The sequence below is a fragment of the Echinops telfairi genome, unplaced genomic scaffold, assembly GCF_000313985.2.
Source record: "Echinops telfairi isolate 266 unplaced genomic scaffold, ASM31398v2 ScPeMD7_7458;HRSCAF=8496, whole genome shotgun sequence".
Lineage (NCBI taxonomy): Eukaryota > Metazoa > Chordata > Mammalia > Afrosoricida > Tenrecidae > Echinops > Echinops telfairi.
In genome coordinates this window covers 37,911,020-37,931,140 of record NW_022111358.1, presented here as the reverse complement: position 1 = coordinate 37,931,140, position 20,121 = coordinate 37,911,020, and the positions used below count along the sequence as shown (strand labels likewise).

The 20,121-nt window shown below is 40.1% G+C and overlaps 1 protein-coding gene across 1 annotated transcript in view; it reads right to left on the bottom strand.

The window, feature by feature from the left end:
- Positions 1–20,121, bottom strand: part of CEP112 (centrosomal protein 112) — a 462,158-nt gene that overhangs the window by 385,903 nt on the left and 56,134 nt on the right. Inside the window, exon 10 of the mRNA XM_045299484.1 lies at positions 2,962–3,048. Coding sequence (XP_045155419.1) covers positions 2,962–3,048 — 87 coding nt within the window. The remainder of the gene's footprint in view (positions 1–2,961; positions 3,049–20,121) is intronic.

Genomic DNA, 20,121 nt, shown 5'->3' with positions numbered 1-20,121 from the left:
TAAATTAGGCGACTCTCTGAAACACAGTGCGGAGACTGAACTGTCATAAACTCGCAGAGGGAAGCCATCAGAGGCTTGACATGCTGGGACAGCAGTGCTCACATCCCCACTGTCTAGGAATAGAACATTTTTTCAGGTAAGCCTATCCGGGATCGCCCCCACCCAGGCCCTCCTGTCTTTTATAGTCACAGGACTGACTGCCCAGGTGCGTGGACACATGACATTTATCAGGCTTCTTTGGTATCTTGCTCTGCTAGCATGAATTGGAAACATCAGCTAGGAAGATGTCAAAAATCTCACAAATACTTAACATCACTAATTTATATGGTGTCAGAAGTTTACATTTTAATAATTCAGTACAATTTTATCAGGATTTTGGCCTTTGAAATACATCTACACTCAAAAAAAAGAAAAACCCCAGAAAAGAAAAGAAAAATCAAAATATAGCAAGCTTCAAAGGGGACAGGGGGAAGGTGCTAACTAAGGGGGCAAAAAGAAAATCAAATTGAGAAATGAATAGAACTATCAACTTCTCCTACAGTTGGGAGATATGTCCTTAACACTCAAAGTCAACTAAACCAAAAAAGTTATTCAGAGGTCTAACCAGCTTTTTCTTAATGCTTAAAAAAAAACAAAAACAAAAACCCAAACCAGCATTCTACTGTATTTTCATTGTTTTACTCCCACCTCTGTGATAAATAAGATAGCATCCACACCAAATTAAGAGACCCAAGCCCAGAGTCAATGCCAGTTCATAGTGACCCTACAGGCGGCTGGGTTCCCGGGCAGCATCTTTATGGAAGCGGACTGCCACTGTCTTCTGTGGAGCTGCCGGTGGAGTCGCACCACTGCCCCTTCTGTTAGCAGCCAAGCACTTCACCGGGCTGCCACCAGGGCTCCTTGTAGTGCCATGAAGAAGCAACACAGGAAGATCATGCACTAACTTAGATAAGCATAGTAAATTTGATTCCCTCTCAAATGCCTGACACGTAGAAAATGACATACAAGTAACAAACTGATGGGCATAATTTCCTAATATGGCAGAAGGCCAAGGGGTTTATTGATATTTTACCTGTTACTGCCAACCACTGCATTCATGAATGTACTTGGGAAATAAATGCATGAATTTTTAATGATTAATTATTTTCTTTGCATATGTATGAGCAACAGAAACCCCAAGGTTGTTTTTTTTCAACACTATTACCAGGAATTTTTTCCTAATAAGAGAATACTGTACATCAAAAGTTAGCACTACTATGGCTCCAGTTTATACATGCACCCGTTTCTTCCCAGTAAAGTGTGTCTAACAATATGTCTGCAATGAGGGGGTGACTGCAGACAAGTTCTCCTAGTAATACACTTGCCCCAGTTATGTTAGGGTGCCTTAAAGAAAAGACCAATCAAAATAGTAGTGTGGGTCAGTTACAGTTGAAGCAGAGAGGTCAGCTCAGAAGGGTATGGTGAAGGGTTTTTGAATTCCAAAGGGATAAACTTGATTTTCCCAGAGGACACAGGACAATCATGGGGGCTTATTAGGAAGAAGAAGTTTTCAGAAATCAGAAAACGGAATTGGTGAGAAAAAGCCCAGGAAAGTTGTGATAAGAAATAGCACCCACGTGACAGTGCGCCTGCTCGTTCTTCATGGGACCAGGGCTCTCCCACCAGAACATCCTTGAGAAACCACCCACCCACCCTGTAGCCCTGCAAGAATCTTGCCCCTTCAGGTTTCGTTTTGTTTCCCAAACTCAAAGAACTTGAAAAAAAGACCGTTTGAGTCCCTCATGGATGCCAACACAGTTGCTCTGAAAGGGTGCTTGAGTAAATTGAAGAGCGGAGAACTTGGGGGCAAGGGTTAGAGGTTTGGAAAGATCGCCACTGAAAGGACGCAGACAGACTTGAGAGATGTATGATGAGAAACCAGCGGATTCCCATTTCAACAGTTTTGCTTTTAAAAGGTACCTGTAATTTTGTAGTAATATTTTTTTAATTACCATCACACATCTTGCATTCTTATTTACCATTCTAATTTTCTAATTTTCTTGGACATGAAATTATAATGACGGGATCTAACATTTATGATAGAGAACTGCTACAGTAAAATTCTAGTAAGGCAAAAAGGAATAAAAACCATTAAAATTTGAATGGGAGAGTGAGGAAGAAGGAAAGAGGATAAATAGGCCCTATCTCTAATTTTCAATCGATGGTTGGATTATTGCTTGGAAAGAAGATGAGCTAGGCATGCACTAAGTACTAATCTCTTTTTACACAAACTTTGCTCTGCGGCTGTCTCCATCTCTGTGACTCCATTTGGGGACACAGAATCATATGTTTAGTTGTGAAACAGTAAGGCCATTTCAAATCGAATCAACCTTCATTTGCTGAAATGTACACAATCATTGTATCAGTTAATCGTTTCTAAACAAGATTATCAAATCAAATCCCATGTAAGATAACTGTGAATTGAGGGCATCTCGTTGCTCTGCTAGTTAAGAAGAAAAATATATGGTACTTAAAAATCAAGACTGAAACACATCCCAATGAGCTTATTAAGACAGAAGCCTACATTATTGGGCGTAGCCCTAGAATACAGGCAGTCTACACTGAACTAGAGCTGGGTGTTCTTTCTGAAATTACCAAGGAAATTTCAAGTGGTACAAAACCGAAAGACTATTAGGCCAAACTAATTTTGATATTTACAGCTGATGTCTCAGCTCATTTTCACCAAAGACAATGGCAGAATACAGATAAAGGATGATAAAAGTAGCCATCTTTAAAGCAATAATCAAAGAATTAAAAGGCAATATAAACCATGAGCTTAAAGATAAACTTTGGCTGGAGTATTACTTTAGCAAATCCCACTGGTAACACAGACTATCATGAAGCACATAAATAAATGGATAAATACAAGAACTAGAATATTTTAGATATTCAAATTAAAGGAGTAAATGATATGCACTTTACCTTCTGAACATCAGTATCATGTTTCTGCTGTAGCTTAAGCTTCTCTTCATGGAACTTAGCTTCCACTATTTTTGTCTTCATATCCAACTTCAAAGAAAATATTTTAAAAGTACTATTAATCAAACTTTCCCCTGGGCAAGAATTTACAATTAAATTTAAACAACTCCTTATTTGAAAGAGAATATCATTTTCTACTTCTACTTGGTAACTACAAGTTATAGCAATCTCATTACATATACCACCAACATGATTGTTATTTTATTTCAGGTATTTGGAAACTAATTGAAAGCCTTCAAATTCAACCTCGCTTGGTTCCCAAAACTGACACTGCTAAGTACACATTCATCAGTTCCCTCATCCCTACCCGCCTCTGAAAAAGGGCATCTTTTAGCAAGTTTTAACTTCAATTTTTAAATGGTATTCATTTAAAAATACGTTTAAATATTTGTCTATGTACTTAAATATGACAATGTATTGTGAACACCCATAAATATGGCAAATGACCATCAATGCACATCTCTCTACTGTCCAGTCCTTCCCGCCCCCCGTCGCCCCCCAACAATTGTGAGACCCAGATTCTTTCTGGGCAATGACCTTATCACTTTCACAGCATTCATCAACAACTCCCAGTCTGCTTGTCCCAACAGGACACATAGTATTCCAAGCATAACGAGAATGGAACCCAAGCTTGAGAACGATAAAAAGTGCATCCGAGGATGAGATTTTTTAAAGGTCTCAGGCAGCATATTTGCCCAGTGCAATCCATCGTTTGATTTCTTGACTGCTGCTTTCATGAGCATTGGCTGTGGATCCGTGCAAGATGAAATCCTTGACAAGTTCCATCTTTTCTGCCTTTATCTATTGATCCAGTTGTGAGGATGCTGGGTTGGTTTACACTGAGTTATAATCCATACTGAAAGCTGAAGTGCCTGATCATCAGCAAGTGCCTCAAGTCCTCCTCACTTCAGCAAGCAAGGTTGTGTCATCTGCATATTGCAGTGTGTCAATAAGCCTTCCGCCAGTCCTGATACCAAGCACTTCTTCATGAAGTCCAGCTTCTCAGATGACTGGTTCAGCATATAGGTTTGTTCAGTATATGGTGAAAGGATACAGTCCTGACGCACAATGTTCTTGATTCTAAACCACACTGTATTCCTTTCTTCTAGTTGAATGAGGCCTCTTGGTCCATCTACAAATTCCACATGAGCACAAAGAATGGTTCTGGAATTCCCATTCTTCTCAAGGCTGTCACCAGTTTGTTATGATCCACAGAGTCAAATGGCTTTGCAGAGTCAACAAAACACAAACATCTTTCTAGTATTTTCTGCTTCCGATCCATGTGACCCAGGATGATATCCCCTGTGCCATGTCCTCTTCTGAATCCACTTTAAATTTTGGCAGCTCCCTATCAGTTTACTACTGTACCGGTTATTGACTTATCTTCAGCAAAATATTGTTATTTAATTTCCACATACTGTTGGGTCCCCTTCCTTTGATACGGGTACAAATATGGATTTCTTTCAGCCAGTGGGCCAAGTAGCTATCTTCCAAATTTCTTGGCATAGACAAGTGAATGCTTCCAGTGCTTCATCAGCGTATTAAAACATTTCAGTTGGCATTCTATCGGTTCGTAGAACCTTGTTTGGGGCTAATCCCTTCAGGACAGCTTGGACTTCTTCCTTCAGTAGCACTGGTTGCTAAGCATATGTGCAACCTCTTGAAACGGTTGAATGTCAACTCTTCATAGAGCATTATGGGATGCAAATTAAAACAAGATACGAGCAGTCACCTATAAGACTGGCTAAAATCCAAGCCACTGACAACATAAAATGTTGACAAGGATGAGATGTAACAGAAACTCTCATTCATTGTTGATGGGAATGTAAAGTAGTACAACTACATAGAAATCAGTTTAGTGTTCCATCCGAGAAAAAATGAAAATATAAACCAAAACAAATGAACAAAAAATCTTGTACACCAGTTTTTAGAGCAGTCTTATTTATAATAACCCAAACTAGAAAACAAACTACAAATGGATTAATAAAGTTTAAAATTACGGCATGTTCAGAATGTCAAATACATTGCATTGAGGATAACAAGCCAGACACAAAGGAGTAAATAATTTATGACTCCACTTATGTTTAATTTATTCTTCTTGAAAACAATTTCATAAACACTTTCCTGTGTCATCCACTTCTACAAAGACTACTTCATTTTTCTAATTTGGGTCAATTACATCTTAACAATAGTCAACATGGAACATTAAAAATCCACAGCCCTCTCCCACTTAAATTTTTAAGAGCCTCTTCCAGGTGAAAGAAAACAGGAAGTAGCTATATGGAAAAAAGTATGCTTAATAAAGATAACCCCATACAAATAGTGGCTGAAAATATCACAGGCACTGAATTGTATCTTCAGAGTCTTAACTTGGACTTTTAAAATGACATCATCTCTGAGAATAGTGCACAGACTAGGGGGGAAATTAATAGATAAGGCCACTATGTTTCATTCACCCATAATAAGCACATGCTTTTAAAACACATTATGGTTCAGCTTTTATCCTCATAAAGGCTTCTTTTAATTTTTTAATTTTTAATGAAAGGCTCTGCATTTTCCAGCCACTACATGTCTGTCAGTTTGTCATACTGTGAAGGCTTGCATGCTGTGGTGATGCTGGAAGCCGTGCCAATGGTGTTTGAAATACCAGTTGGGCCCCCATGGAACACAGGTATAAGCAGATCTTCCAGACTAAGACAGCCTAGAATGGAATAACTAGTGCTGTACTTACCTTTTTTCTTTTTTTTCAACAGCTGGTGAAAACTCAAGAATCACAGCAGAACACTAGCTAATATCAGGTCAGAAGATATGTGCCTCAGGGTGGAAAACACTTAACACTTGACTGAGGAAGAGCTGCCTCCTCAAAACAGTCAACTTAATACTGTAAATGGGTTAAAGCTTTGGGAACCTTCATTTGACAATGTGAAACAACTCAAAATAGCAATAAACATCCAATTAATAATTGCAACGTGGTATTTTGAAGTATGAATTTATAAAAACACTGGTAGTTGTCAAAATATAAAAGGGAATTCTAGGCATGAGTGAGCTGAAATGGACTGGTGTTGACTATTCTGAATCAGGCAAGCCTACGGTCTCAGATGCCAAGAATGACAAATAATGATTTGGTCACATTTATCACCAAAAAACATGTCAAGCTCTATCCTGAAGAATAAAGCTCTCAATGATAGGATAATATTCAAATGTCTACAAGGAAGACCAGTTACTACAACTATTCCTCAAAATTATGCACCAATCATTAATGGCAAAAATGAAAACACTTAAGATTTCGACCAATTTCTGCAGTCTAAAATTGATCAAACATGCAATTGAGATGCATCGATAATTAGTGGTAATTGGAATGTGCAAGTAAGAAATAAGCCTATCACTAACAGTCATAGAGTTGATTCAGAATCATGGCCACCCTTTGGGTTTCCCAGGCAGTGAATCTTTATTAGAACAGCAAGCAAGCCTCATCTTTCCCATGTATCCATAGGTGGGTAAGAACTGTTGAATTTGCAGTTAGCAGCCCACTGTGTAATCCACCACACCACCAAAACTCCTCTAAAAAAGTATCCGAAGTTGGAAAATAAGGCTTTGGTAATACAAATAACTTTGGAGACCACATGATAGAATATGCAAGACCAATGACCTTGTAGTTGCCAACACCTGGTATGAACAATATAAATGGTAAATATACAATTAATCTAGTCAGAGAGAATACGTAAGAATCAAATTGACAACATCTACAGAAAGCGGCTAAACAAAAGTTCCGTATCATCGTCAGAAGAGGCCAAGGACAACTGCGAAACAGATCATCAATTGCTCATGTGCAAGTCAGAACAGAAGCTGCAGTTTTTTGGTTTTGTCTACTTATTGCAGGTTTTTTGTGTGTTTGATCTGTATGGTTTTGTATGATAGTGTGTGTTTTTTTAAGATTTCCTGTATGTGAAATCCAGGATAGGTCGGTCTACAGAGACAGTGTCTGGTTAGGGGCATGGCAAGGGGAGGGTGGAGACCTAACATGAATAAGTATGAAAAACAATTTTTCTGAAATTGATTGTGGTGTTAATCACACAAACCTTCTTAATACAACTGATTACATTGTGTTCTATGTGAAGTATATGCCAATAAACCCGTTGTGCTTTTTTTGATGACAAGAGAGACCAAAATGAACATCAGAAGAAATGCTGAAACATGCTCTTGAACTTGTTGCTGTTGGTGTTACTAAACTCACTGCCATCAAGTCCATGTGGACTAAACGCGACCTCCTGTGGGTTTCTGAAACTGTTTAACTGTTTAGGGGAGTAGAAAGTCCAGTCTTTCTCCTGCGGAACTGCTGGTGGTTTTGAACTGCCAACCATGTAGATCGCAGCCCAACGTGTAACCATTACACCACCATGGCTCTGCTGTTAGGTGGCATCAAGTCAGTTCTGACTCACAGTGACACTATGTGCAACACAAACACTGCCATGCCCCGTCCTGTGCCACCCTCACAACTGTTCTTATGTTTGAGCCCACCGATGCAGTCAGTGTCAAGCCATGTTGTTGAAGGCTTCTTCTTTTTCACCGCCCTGCTACTTTTACCAAGCATAATATCCTTCTCCAAGGACTGGTCTCTCCTGACAATATGTCAAAGTACGCTAGACAAAGTCTCACCATCTTTGCCTCTAAGGAGCATTCTGACTGTAATTTTTCCAAGACAGATTTATTTACTCTTTTGGCAGTCCATGATTCTTTCAATATTCTTCACCAGCACCACAATTCAAATGAATATGAGGCAACTGAAAATACCATGCTTTGAGTCAGTCTTACCTTAGTCGGCACAGTAGCCTCCTTGCTTTTCAACACTTTAAAGAGGTCTTGTGCAGGAGAGTTACCCAATGTGGCACAACCCTTGAACTTAAGAGTAACTAAAGTAAAAGGAAGAAATCTTGAAATAGAAGAGCTTAACAGAACATTTGAAAATCCAGCTCAAGAAGACATTTATTGAAATGTGCAAAGACCATGAGTTAGAAAACCAAAAGGGAAGAAAATGCTCCGCCGAAAAAATATAAGACTTGGATTGTAATATTGAAGGATTCCAGAGCAAAATATTGAGCAATGAAGAGGGGCCAAAAGAAGATGGTAGGAATACAGAGTAACTGCACCAAAAAGAATTGGTCAATGTTCCATCATTGCAGGAGGTAACGTGTGATCAAGAACTGATGGCACTGAAGAAAGAACCAGGCTGCAGGCATTGGGGAAAACCGGGCTCCAAAGTTGATGAGATGCCAATCGAAATGTTTCAACAAATGGATGCTATGCTGGGAGCACTCACTCATCTAGGCCAAGGAATTTGTCGGATAGCTGTCAAATTGAAAAAGAAAAAAAAAGTTCTGTGTTGGGCAAATCTGCTGCGAAAGTTCTCTTTAGAGTATTTAGAGATGTTGCCTTGAAGGCTAAGGAGTGCCTGACCCAAGACATGATATTTTCAATGGCCTTATATGCATACAAGAGCTGGACAAAGCATAAAGAAGACCAATGAAAAGCCGATGCACCTGGATCATGTGCTGGCTAAGAATTCTGAATGCGCCATGGAATGCCCGGGGCACGAACAAGTCTGCCTTCGAAGAAGGACAGGGGACAGGATGCTCCTTCAAAGCACGGACAGTCAGAAGTCATCTAAAGCACTTTGGACATGTTATTAGGTGGGGGCCAGGCCCCAGAGAAGGACATCAGGCTTTGTCGAGTAGAGGGTCAGCCAAAAAGAGGAGTCCTGGGCACCCATGAGAGAGCCCCGGCGGCTATGATAAGGGGCTCCCGACTGTGCGGACGGCAGTGCCTCCTCATTCTGCTGTCCTCAGTGTCACGAGCAGGAACTACCTTCCTCAGACCCACGCGTGGTTCGACGCCACATTGTATGGCACTGAGGTTTAGGACTTTACAAAACGGAGGGTTACCGGACATTTGCTGCTTAAATATTCTAGCTTCGCTCGTAAAGTATAATCCTTTTTTTCTAACTAATACACCTCTCAGTGACTATTCCACACGGCCTACCTTCTTCTTCCCACCCCACAACTGCCACCATGCTTTTTGTTGTTGTTAAAACCATAGTCTCAGGGTCACAATGACAGCGTTTTCATTTTTCATCCAAAGGGCCTTGAATCACGAAACCGAATGGTGGACTTCATCCCTTCTCTTGATGATCTCATTGAACTGCGATCCTTCTTCCGTCTTCCCTTGGCTGTCGTGGGCTTCAGTGGCAAAGGACCTGGCTGGCTCTCCTCTTAATTTTGAGAATGTGTCTCTGTATCGTTTTCGTTGTCTAATTCTTCTCCCAGCCTCCCAAAGTCGGCATGCTCCCTCAGTCAGTCCACAATCATCACCGCTAGGCTTTCGGTGACTTCATCTGGATTTGACGCTAACCTTCCACGTAGCTCAATCTTAATGCTCCATCTCTCGTCTTCATGTCTGAATTCCAGCTGCCTAATAAACAGTTCCCCCTAGATGTTCCTCCAGTGTATCTATTCAGAATTCAGTAAAAGTAGCACCTGCCGTGGACAATACATCTTCTTTCTTCACTCTTCCTTTTCCTTTCACCCTCAATATCCAGTCAGACACTGGTTCTATCCAGCAAGCTTTACCTCATTTCTAGCCTATTACCAATCCAATAAAGTTCCGCATTAACCTTCACCGTGACTGCTGGCGCAGCCTAGAGTCTTTCATTCCATCAATGCACTGTAGACAATTCTTACTTTCTTACCAACTTACCACTGTAGACAATTCTTACTTTCTTACTTTCCTAAAACATGGTTGTGAAAATACCATTATCTGGTCAAATCTCAGCCATAACCTCAACCTTGGCTTGGCAGTGACATACAGACATACACTTTCACTTCTTTTCTTTTCCCTACGCAGTCCTGGTAGTGCAGTTCAAGTGCACGGCTGTTAACCATGAGGCTGGCAATTCAAACCCACCAACGCTTGCATGGGAGAAAGATGAGTCAGTCTAGTCCGTTAAAAGGGTAAATGAACTTCGAAGCCCTAAGGGGCAGTTCTATCCCCAGGCTCACCAGGAGATGGAACGGACTCAGTGGCAGTGAGTTTGATTTGGAGGTTACGTGACACAAAGCAGTTCACCATTTATAGCTAAACTGCTTTCATGCATTCGTGTCCTCTCCGCTTACTAAACTCCTACATGACCCAAGGCCTCCCCTAATGCTGCTTCTCCCCAAGTCACCTCAAGCGTTGCAGACAAAAGCAATACCACCATCCTCAATGTTTCGCCTATATTATCAGGCATTTATGTTGAACAACTTAATTCTGTGGTTACCTTACACATGTACACAAATATTAAAATTTAGAGTTGAAAATTTAGACAAATGACTACCTGAGCTTCAACTGCAGACACTTCAATGTCAGCTTAAGGCCGATTGAGTCACTAAGGCAAGAAGTGTAAAAGCGAGTATTAAGAAAAGTGAGTACATGTTTATCTCAAGACCAGAACCAGCCATTGTTCAACTTGTTCTCAGTTATAAAGGCTTAGTTTGCACCTGAAATCCACACTCGGACACTAGCCACTCACCCCCAAACCCAGCCACCCCCATAGAAATATGTTATGATAAGAATCACATGGGACGTATAGCAAGGGGGCAATCTCATTGCACCTGGCCAACTGCTTGGGCAATATGCCCAGAAGATGCCCTCAGACAGTGACTTGAACCAGAACTGAGTTTAACCACCTGCTTCTGGAAAAAGAAACCACCACAAGAAATTGGACCTCGCTGCCATCCTATGAATAGTGCACTACGAAGGCGGTGGCATGGAGAGGGACTTGGCCCTCTAGCGGTTTCCCCACGGCTATTTTTAAGAGACTTTCTATTTGGAAAAGTTTAAGAGAATTTATTTACAAAGTCTATTGGGGCTCCTTTGAAGTTCTGACTTTAAAAATGCCCTCTGAGGTTGGCCAGTCCTAACAAATAAACATAGCTGACAGATTCCCTCGCTTCAAGAGGGAGAATAAAAGCATTTCCCTGGATGTAAAAATAGCCCACTCACCGATTTTCAGTGTCCTTTGTTCATTTTCTTCAACTGACTGTTTTCAAATGCTTAAATCGGGGTTTTTAAATACCTACCAATCAACTCTTCAACATTCACTTTTACAGAACAACAGCTTTTTATTCAAAATACCAGCACTATTAGCAGGTTTACATGTGCAAATTGTACTTAACATTTGATACTGAACTTGGCAGAATGCCCCACTAAAAGAGCACAGTAACTATTCAGGATTGGGGAGGGAAGTGAGGAGGGGGTACACAAGTGCATTACAGCGATTTAGACAAGAATCATCCACAGGTTTTAAAATTCAAGAAACACCCTTTAGTGTTATCCCAAAAGTCTTAGTGATAATCAACTACTTCAATCATGTCAAAAGGTTCAAGATGTGGAAAACAAAAGAAGATTTATAATGATGTAGAGACTAGCTCTCTAAGCTTTCGATGAAGTCTAACATGTGACCATTGCAGGAGTAATCTAAGTCTTTTCTGTTTACGCTTCTTGTGCCTAGGTAACATTTAAATTCTGGGCCTAAAGGGTCTACAGCATTACCAATGTGAGTGAATCCTCTGTACTGCCGAGCTATTTCCAAGCATAAGTGGCAACTGAATAGGTTGTTCTGTAACATTTTCTCCGTTCACACAACCATCGAAGCAAATTGCAAATGAAGTGATTCATAAAATAATTCCTCTATTTACCCAGCTACCTAATTGTTACAAAGATCTCCCAGACATGTCTCCTTACTGGCCAGATGAAAACTGTCATATGGTCATGATTAAGATTCTTCCTGATTAGGATCTCCAGGGCCCTCAATTCTCAAATGTAGATTTCGAATATTTCATGTTGCCAAATGTAATCCATTAAACTTACTGACACGCAGAACAGATATGTTCAGGGACCCACCCTGCTTATCTTATCCCTGGGGCCTAGGCACCTATGAAATAGAGTAATTTCTAATCTCAGAACTCATCGCATTCAAGGGAGATGTGCACTGTAAGCAAACGGAGTGAATATGCGCATGTTTCTATTTTCTAATTTAAAAAAACAAACCCACAAGTATCCACACAGCAGATACAAACGCAATGTTACACAGAAGCCTAAGCATGACCACATTCCATGCAGAATTTCAGTATGGTTGGCTCAGCTTCACTGAACCACTGATGTTCTTTTCCCCTTCTTATTGACTCTGTCCCTCTTCTCTCTCCACACATCACCAGCAGCACTGGGTGTTCTGAACTAACCAACCACCTAGTATGCCTCACTCTGCCGGGCTCACAGGATCCTAACCCAAGTAGCCATAAACATATGTACGTGCACCAGGATGGGGTTTTGGTGGCACCGGCCACCACGCCATGAGCTCTTCTCTCCTGCCTTTGGGGCCCTGTTCTCCCCACCAAGTTGGACTGGGCATGTGATTGCATCACACATAGTGACATATGGCTAGGTCATGACCAAGAGGTATGATGGACAGAAAAGATACAGAGAAGTCCTACTTGCAGCCTTACAATTAAGTGGTTTTCTCCTCCTGTACTCTTTCTCTGTCCCAAATATGGAATTTTAAATATAAAATCATCTTCCATGAATACTGCCACCTCACACCTGCTACGATAGCCAGATGCTGAAGACGGCAGACCCACCCATCACCCTGGACCCCTGAAGACATCACACAGCAGAGCATCCCTACACACCCTAGACTGTTACATGATAGACAAGTAAGCTCTCCTCCTCCAACAACTATAAACTATTAAGGGCAAATTGTAAATAAAATCCAAGCTGAAGGAGGGCATGGGATCAGAATGCCTGGTTAGGAGAAGGCCATGGACGATAGCGGAAGCCCAAAATCCAAGGCAGGGTCCCCACGTGGACTAAGTCTCCAGTGAATCCCCTCTGAGCACAGTTGAGGGAGGTGAGGAGTTGTGCTATCAGACAGAGCACTGTATAGTCGATGGTGGCAGAAATAGTTAGGTTAAAATGTACTAGCTTATCATTTGCTCCTATTTGACCCATTCTAAAGTTGTTTCACTTGAAAAACAAAAAACAAAAAGAACAGTGAAGGGGCATGTGGATGAAGCCTCTGGTGAGTACCCTCTGACCAAAGACAAGGGGTGTGAACAGCCCTGCTACCAAATGCAGAATACATTGGAAAGTAGATTATTGCAGATGCAGTTAGGTTAAAATTCGGCACCTTATCATATGATCTCCTTTTTGACCCATTTTAAATTTGTTCTAGTTTTTAATATTGTCTTTCTTTTCAATGGAGGTTTGTTTCTGTTTTACGTGGTTATTGTTATTTGTTTGTTTGTTTCGTTAATGTTTTTCTCTATATGAAATCCAGGTTAGGTAAATTGATAGAAATGGTACCCGGATTAATGGTTCCATGAGGGGAAGCTTGGAGAAAATGTGGCGCTGATAGTGAGTACAAGGAGGAAAAATTGTTCTACAATTGATTGTGATGGTGATTGTATAACTCTTGAACTACACTATTGACCTTGAACTTGGTTATATTATTGAATTGTATGATTTGGGAATTATGTGACAATAAAACTGCTAAATAAAACAAAAAAGATTTGAGTAGCCGTTTCACATATTTAAAAGACTGTGTTCTTCTTTTCCACAATCTCCTAAGAATTCCTCTAAAATTACCTCCCTACAACTTTGTTTCATTCTTTGCAAGTGATACCTACTGTTCCTTAATGAACAAAAAAAAATGTGCTCAAGCACTTTATAAAGGGGAACTCACATAAATGATTAGCTGTAAAAGAAAGGAGGATTTTAGTAGCCCATTCAACTATTTGTAAGTATTCTTGTTAGCGCACCAATACTCACAAGCACTGGTTTTCTACTAAGTCACAAGGATTCTGAAACTCTGTCCTTGGTCATGTGTGGCTCACTGGGAAAATAACTGTTCAGGAGGGTGTACAAATGTCCAAATATTGAAAAGTTCACTATGTAATATCAGAACGTCCCCTTTATCAGTAGCTTCACTAAATTCATCAGAAAAGTCTTGGTATGGGAAAGCAGTCCCGCTCCCACTGACTCGGACAAGTTTTCCCAAATTCTAATTTTCATCGAAAGTTCAAATTACGAGCCAACACTGTGGTGAAGAGACGGTACTGAAGTGACCAGCTCATTTGGCTCATTTCTGGCAAAATGTCTACCCAATACCCAAGTCTGAAGAAGAGGACTTTGGTAGGTCAGGCATCCTGTACATAAAAGCGGTGCTACCCACGGACAGCAGCTTTTGTCACCCATGTGCCTGCCATGGAGGTAGCCACCTACTGGGCTTCACTGCACAGATTCTTTACGCATGTGTCCCTTGTCATCCAAATGATGCATGTTAAAGGCATCCCAAAATGAAAAACCAACTCACTGCCATCAAGTCGATTCTAGCTCAGTGATCTTCCAGGGCATGACAGAACTGCCCCTGTGAGTGTCTGAGACGGCAGATCTTTTCTCCCACGAAAGGTATGAGGATTGATAAAATTAGTATTTTTCACTGTTTACTTTACCAAGGACCTTCGTGAGTAAAATGAGTATCCACTCCACCCTGCAAATGCGGCAGTGAAGAACGCAATGAGCACCTGCGTTATTTGGAAGCACTGTCGGGCTTTACTGTGGTGGGTTACGCTTTGGGCTGCTACCTGCAAGGTATATGTTTCAAACCCCCCAGCTGCTCCCTAGGATAAAGATGAGGCAATCTGGTCCCTTAGAAAGATTTAGACTCAGAAACCCTACGAAGCAGTTCGGCCCTACCCTGGAGGGGTGCTGTGACACAGAAGGGACGCCACGGCAGTGGCCTTGGGGGTTGCTTGGTCTTGGTGTGTGCTTAGACAGAGTTTCACCCAGCAGTACAGTTTGCAGCCACAATGCAAATGTCAACAGTGGACGGGAACATCTAAGGACTACTATGAAAATAAACTTGACATGCAGGCTCCCCAAAGAGCCTCAGGAATCCCAGGACTCCGAGAACCACTGCCTTAGAGAAACTGTTACACATGCACATTAGGTTACCAGATAGATTTATTTCTGTAAAGGCCAAACATGAGAACAGAATCAATAAGAAGAAGGGTAAGAAATTGCGGCAGGATGATTTAATAGGAAGTAATGCAAATGAGCCACTCTAGCCGAGCACCTCACCACCATCCTACTGAGCAAGAGAAACACACAGAATTTAGTGCCGGTGAAAGTCAGCGTCTGATAAGCCTTTTTACTTTCAAAGATGCCGGCATCAGTGGTACATCAATGTTTCTAAAGCAAGGGAAGAAATTATGATCACACACAAAAGCAAGAACCTGCTGACATGTAACCCAAACCCGCTCATAAGAACCCTAAAGAGGGTTTTCCAAGACCAGAAATCCAGGCAGGAGCTGACCGCCTCGTCTTTCTCCCACAGCAGAGACACACAGAGAAGGTAATGACATCACTGGGAGGAACAGACAGCAGCCTCCTGAAGTACTGGCAATCATCTAATTCCCTTGCATAATTACTTGTTAATTTGGTGAGGCTGCCATGTTGTATTGCACAATACAAATTGTTTAAATATGCCAATTCTCTTGTTGATTAATTATGTCAATGATTCTGAATTTCATATCTTGAATGTATTGCCATTCTACACTTAAGCAGCCAAGTCTCAGGAACAAAAACAGCCTAATGGCATAATTACATTAGACAGAAGCAACACCCTGGTTAGGCAATCGGGGGGAACACTTGACGTGGGTGAAGGTGAAGTTCAAAGAACATTTTCAATTTCATAAAGTGCACAATTTCTACCATCTGTTCTCTGAAAATGGATGCTTGCTCTGAAAATGACCTCCCCTGGCTGTGTTGTCTCTTCTTTCATTTCCAGTGACAACGGTGTTCCAAATGTCTTAATCCATGTCAAGAACCTTTTTAAAGAATACTTTAAAAAGCCCCTGACTTGCTGGTGCTCACTGTCACACAAGCCTGTGATGTGGCTATCGGAGGAAATGTGTTAGCAATTAGAAAGGCAAACAAGTCCATGTATATTTGGGAATGAGAGGCTAAAGTTAAAATAAAAGATCCTTGTCACTGAGCATGTGTTCTCCCATAATGCCGCAAACCCTGAAGCTTTTATACACGTGTGTATTCAGACACCAAAAGAAACCCATGGGAATTCTTCAATCATGTTAAAATAAAGTCATAAGTACCAGAGTTACTGTCCTCGGTAGTCTCCATACACAAGTAGTGTTTTATTTGAAACACAAGTAGTGTTTTATTAAGTTTGATCTATAGAGCAAAATTTTAAATATTTTAGGACTCCCTATAACATTAGTAGAACTAAATACTTTATTAAGTCCTTCAGGAGACAGGGGAAGAGGTCTTTATAAAATTTCTTATCATTCAATTCACTCCTCTCTTACTGCATGTATTATTTAACAAATGCATCAGACACCAAAATTTCTGGATTTGTAACATTAAGAACTGAATAACCTAGATTGCTCTATACCTCTGAAATTGAAAAACAAAAAATAAGATTTAAAAATAGCTTAATTTTTCATAATCTTGAAGTTATGAAATGCTTTCCTACACATGATATATCCAGATGTCAAAGTGGAAAGACTGAGCCCTCCAACTACTGAAAAGAACAAGTCTATATATGAACAATGACCTCATACAAATCAAAACACATGTATAGAAAAGTATTTGCTAGTTATATGACATAGGACTGGACTCCTCAACATGTATATATTGCTCTTAGGAATCACTATGAAAGTAAACAATTCATTGAAAATATGGAAAAGAACAAGAAAAGACAAGTCACAAAAGTGGAACAGAAAAGGCAATCTATATAACAAAACAGGTTCATTCTCACGTGTCATGAAAGATAGGTAAATATCAAAATGAGGTACTATTTTGCATCTCACAAATAAACATCAAGAGTTTATAGTAGAAAAAAAATGTATAGTCCAGGACTGGTGAAATAGGAAGATGTTCACCCACACCACTGCTGGACATATAAACAGATGCAGCTCTAAAAAATAAAGTTTGACTGAGTTCTGAGTATAACTGACATATGAAAATCCACCAACTACACGTATGCAACTCAGTAGTTTTTAATATACTTAGAAAGCTGTGCAATTATCACCACAGTCTAAATTTAGTACATTTTATCAGCCCCAAATGAAACCCAGACTCACTAGCCATCGCTTCCCATTCTTCCCACGCACTCCTGCAGCCCTTGGCAGGCCTAAACTTACTTTGAGAAGGGCAGCTTGTCAATGTCAATCACAAATGTAAAATGGTAAGTCTGTGGCTGAGCCATTCCATGTCACAGAACTGATACTATACAACATATGCCACAGGAGTTCCTTGGGATGACAGACAGACCACTCCTGCTTGCCCTTTACATAGGGTTTCAAACCAACTCGAAACCACCATGGTCAAGCAAACAGAACAGGAACGAACCTCAATTTTCATGATTCATCAACATAACCAGAATGGGGTAAGGGTGTCATGGAATGGGAGACTCAACAGAGGTGTATCATATAATGAGTCCTCTCAGGAACCCGATGTATGACATCGGATTACTGGTAGGATCTGGGAGAGTAACATACATTCAAAGCTGCCTGACAGGCCACCATCTTTGAGTGGGTGCAACCATCTTTCAGAGGGGCATAGCTGTTTCACCTCAAAATCGGTCTCATGTTTATAAAAATTTTGCCCTCGCTGTGAACCAGCTGAAACAAAACGAGGTTTTCTCCTCCTGTAAAGAGTCAGTCTTGGAAACCCACAGGAGCAGTTCTACCCTGTCTCATAGGGTCACGACGAGTCAGAATCGACTCAGTGGCAGTGAGTTTCACTTTTTAGCTTTGATGGACTACCTGATCCAACCACTACTTGCAACGAATTCATTACTATTACCTTCCCTGCACCTGTGGCTTTTAAATCATTGAAAAGGCTCCGAGCCTTTCCCTGCACGAAATACTAGGTTCCCAAACTTGGCTGATCACTGGAATCACCTGGGGATCCCGTGAAACTACAGATCCCTGGATTTCCACGCCCCAACTCCAAACTACCCCACACCCCACCACCCCGCCAGGAGACATTCTGATTCATTAAGGTGCAAACGGAGGTCAGGGATCTGTATCTGCACCTGTACTGGAATTTGTATCACACCAGGTGATTCCAATGGGCAAGCAAGCTTGGGAACCCAAGCACTAATTAAGTCTAAATAATATGAACCACGTACATCTATTCCAAGTCCAACATTCTTGCAGATACTGTTATCGCTGGACCTCACTGGAATTGGGGACAGCCTGTGTACACAGATATGCATAAGAAATGGCTTAAAACATTGTTTCAGCAAAGCAGTGTGTATACTTCAGACAATAAGAATCCATACCAATAAAACGTGACATCAGTAAAAAAGTTTAAATCACTCTAAAGAATCAGGCCATGTTGCTAAAATAAGCAAAATATAGAGCTAAGTTAAATGTACAAGATACAAAATGATGTAGTGCATATGATATATGATCCCATTCATATTTTAAAAATGAGACATTCAAAAAAAAATTTAAGAGAATACACATTACATTTTTTGCAATGATTACCCCTATGCACTGAAGGTAAAGCACTAAGAGAAGGATGATTAAATATTTACCTTAATATTTCATTCAAAAAAATCCATGAATTGAAGAAATCCTATTTGTTGCTTGAAAAAGCACCACCCAGCATCAACCTCAACATTTTTACAAGAGATTTAGATGAAAACATGCACAAAACACATCAGCATTGTTTTACAAGGATATGCAACGCTCAGCCGGGCTTCAAAGCAAAGGCACGTGTCCTCATTCTCATCATTACATGCTTAACAAGAGTGGCTTGATCAAATAAACATAGGATTATATTTCTGAAGGGTAATTATGCCATTTCCTAACATAACTGTACATAGAAAGTTAAAAATGTATCTCTAGAATTAAGAAAGCAACATGATGGTTATTGTCTATATCAACAATGAAAGTCGTAAAAGAAAAATTCTATTTTTAATGACAAGTATTAATAATACAATTAATATTGCAATCTAAACTGCTACCTTTTTACTGGTTTCAAACAAATCTTGATCATTTTTTACTTTTTGAAATTTCATTCTTTTTGTGCATAATAAATTCCATTTTTGAACCTTATACTAATATCCAAAAGGATTCTCTAAGTATTAATATGCATTCTGAAAGTTAAAATACTTATGATACTAAGTTTACAAATGGAGCTCGGTTGGCACCATCCGGTTAAGTGTTTGGCTCCTAACCTCAAGGTCTGCAGTTCAAACCCATCGGCCAATCCTTGAAGGGAAAAATGAGGCAATCTGTTCCCACAAAGATTTAAAGGCACAGAAACTGTATTAAAGGGTTACTATGAGTCAGAAATGATTCAATGATGGTGGGTTTAAGATTATAAAAATCCATCATTTCAATTTATCATTAAAAAGACATAATTTTTTATCCCACACAAATATCTGAAGATACATATATAAGAAAACTCATCTCAGGATTGTTTACATTAACGAGAAGTATAAACAATTTCACTACATAACAGCACACAAAAAACCAATGCACACACAAAATCACTCCATGGAGCCAATGCCGACTCAAAATGACTCTATTGGACAGGGTAGAATTGCTCCTGTGGGTTTCTGAGATTGCAGCTCTTTATGGGAGTAGAAAGCCCTGTCTTTCTCCCATGGAGTGGCTGTTGGTTTTGAACTGCTGACCTTGCAGTTAGCAGCCCAAAGCGCAACCAATACATCACCAGGGCAAAAAGAGGATGTTTCCATGATTTAAAATACAATACAAAAGAATTTTTAAAATGAAATAAAATTAAATACAATACAGACATGTAAAATACTAGATGGTTAATATTAAATACTATGTACTACAGGTGATAGCATGAAAAAGATTTGACATATGTGCAAAGAAATGTGTATAATGTCATCCCAATTTTCTAAGGAAAGAGGCATGTTTATTGTCTGTGAAAGGCTACACACTAATATTTATCAGAGCCGTATTTCTGCATGCTAATTTCACAGGTGGTTTCATTGCCTTCTTGACACAA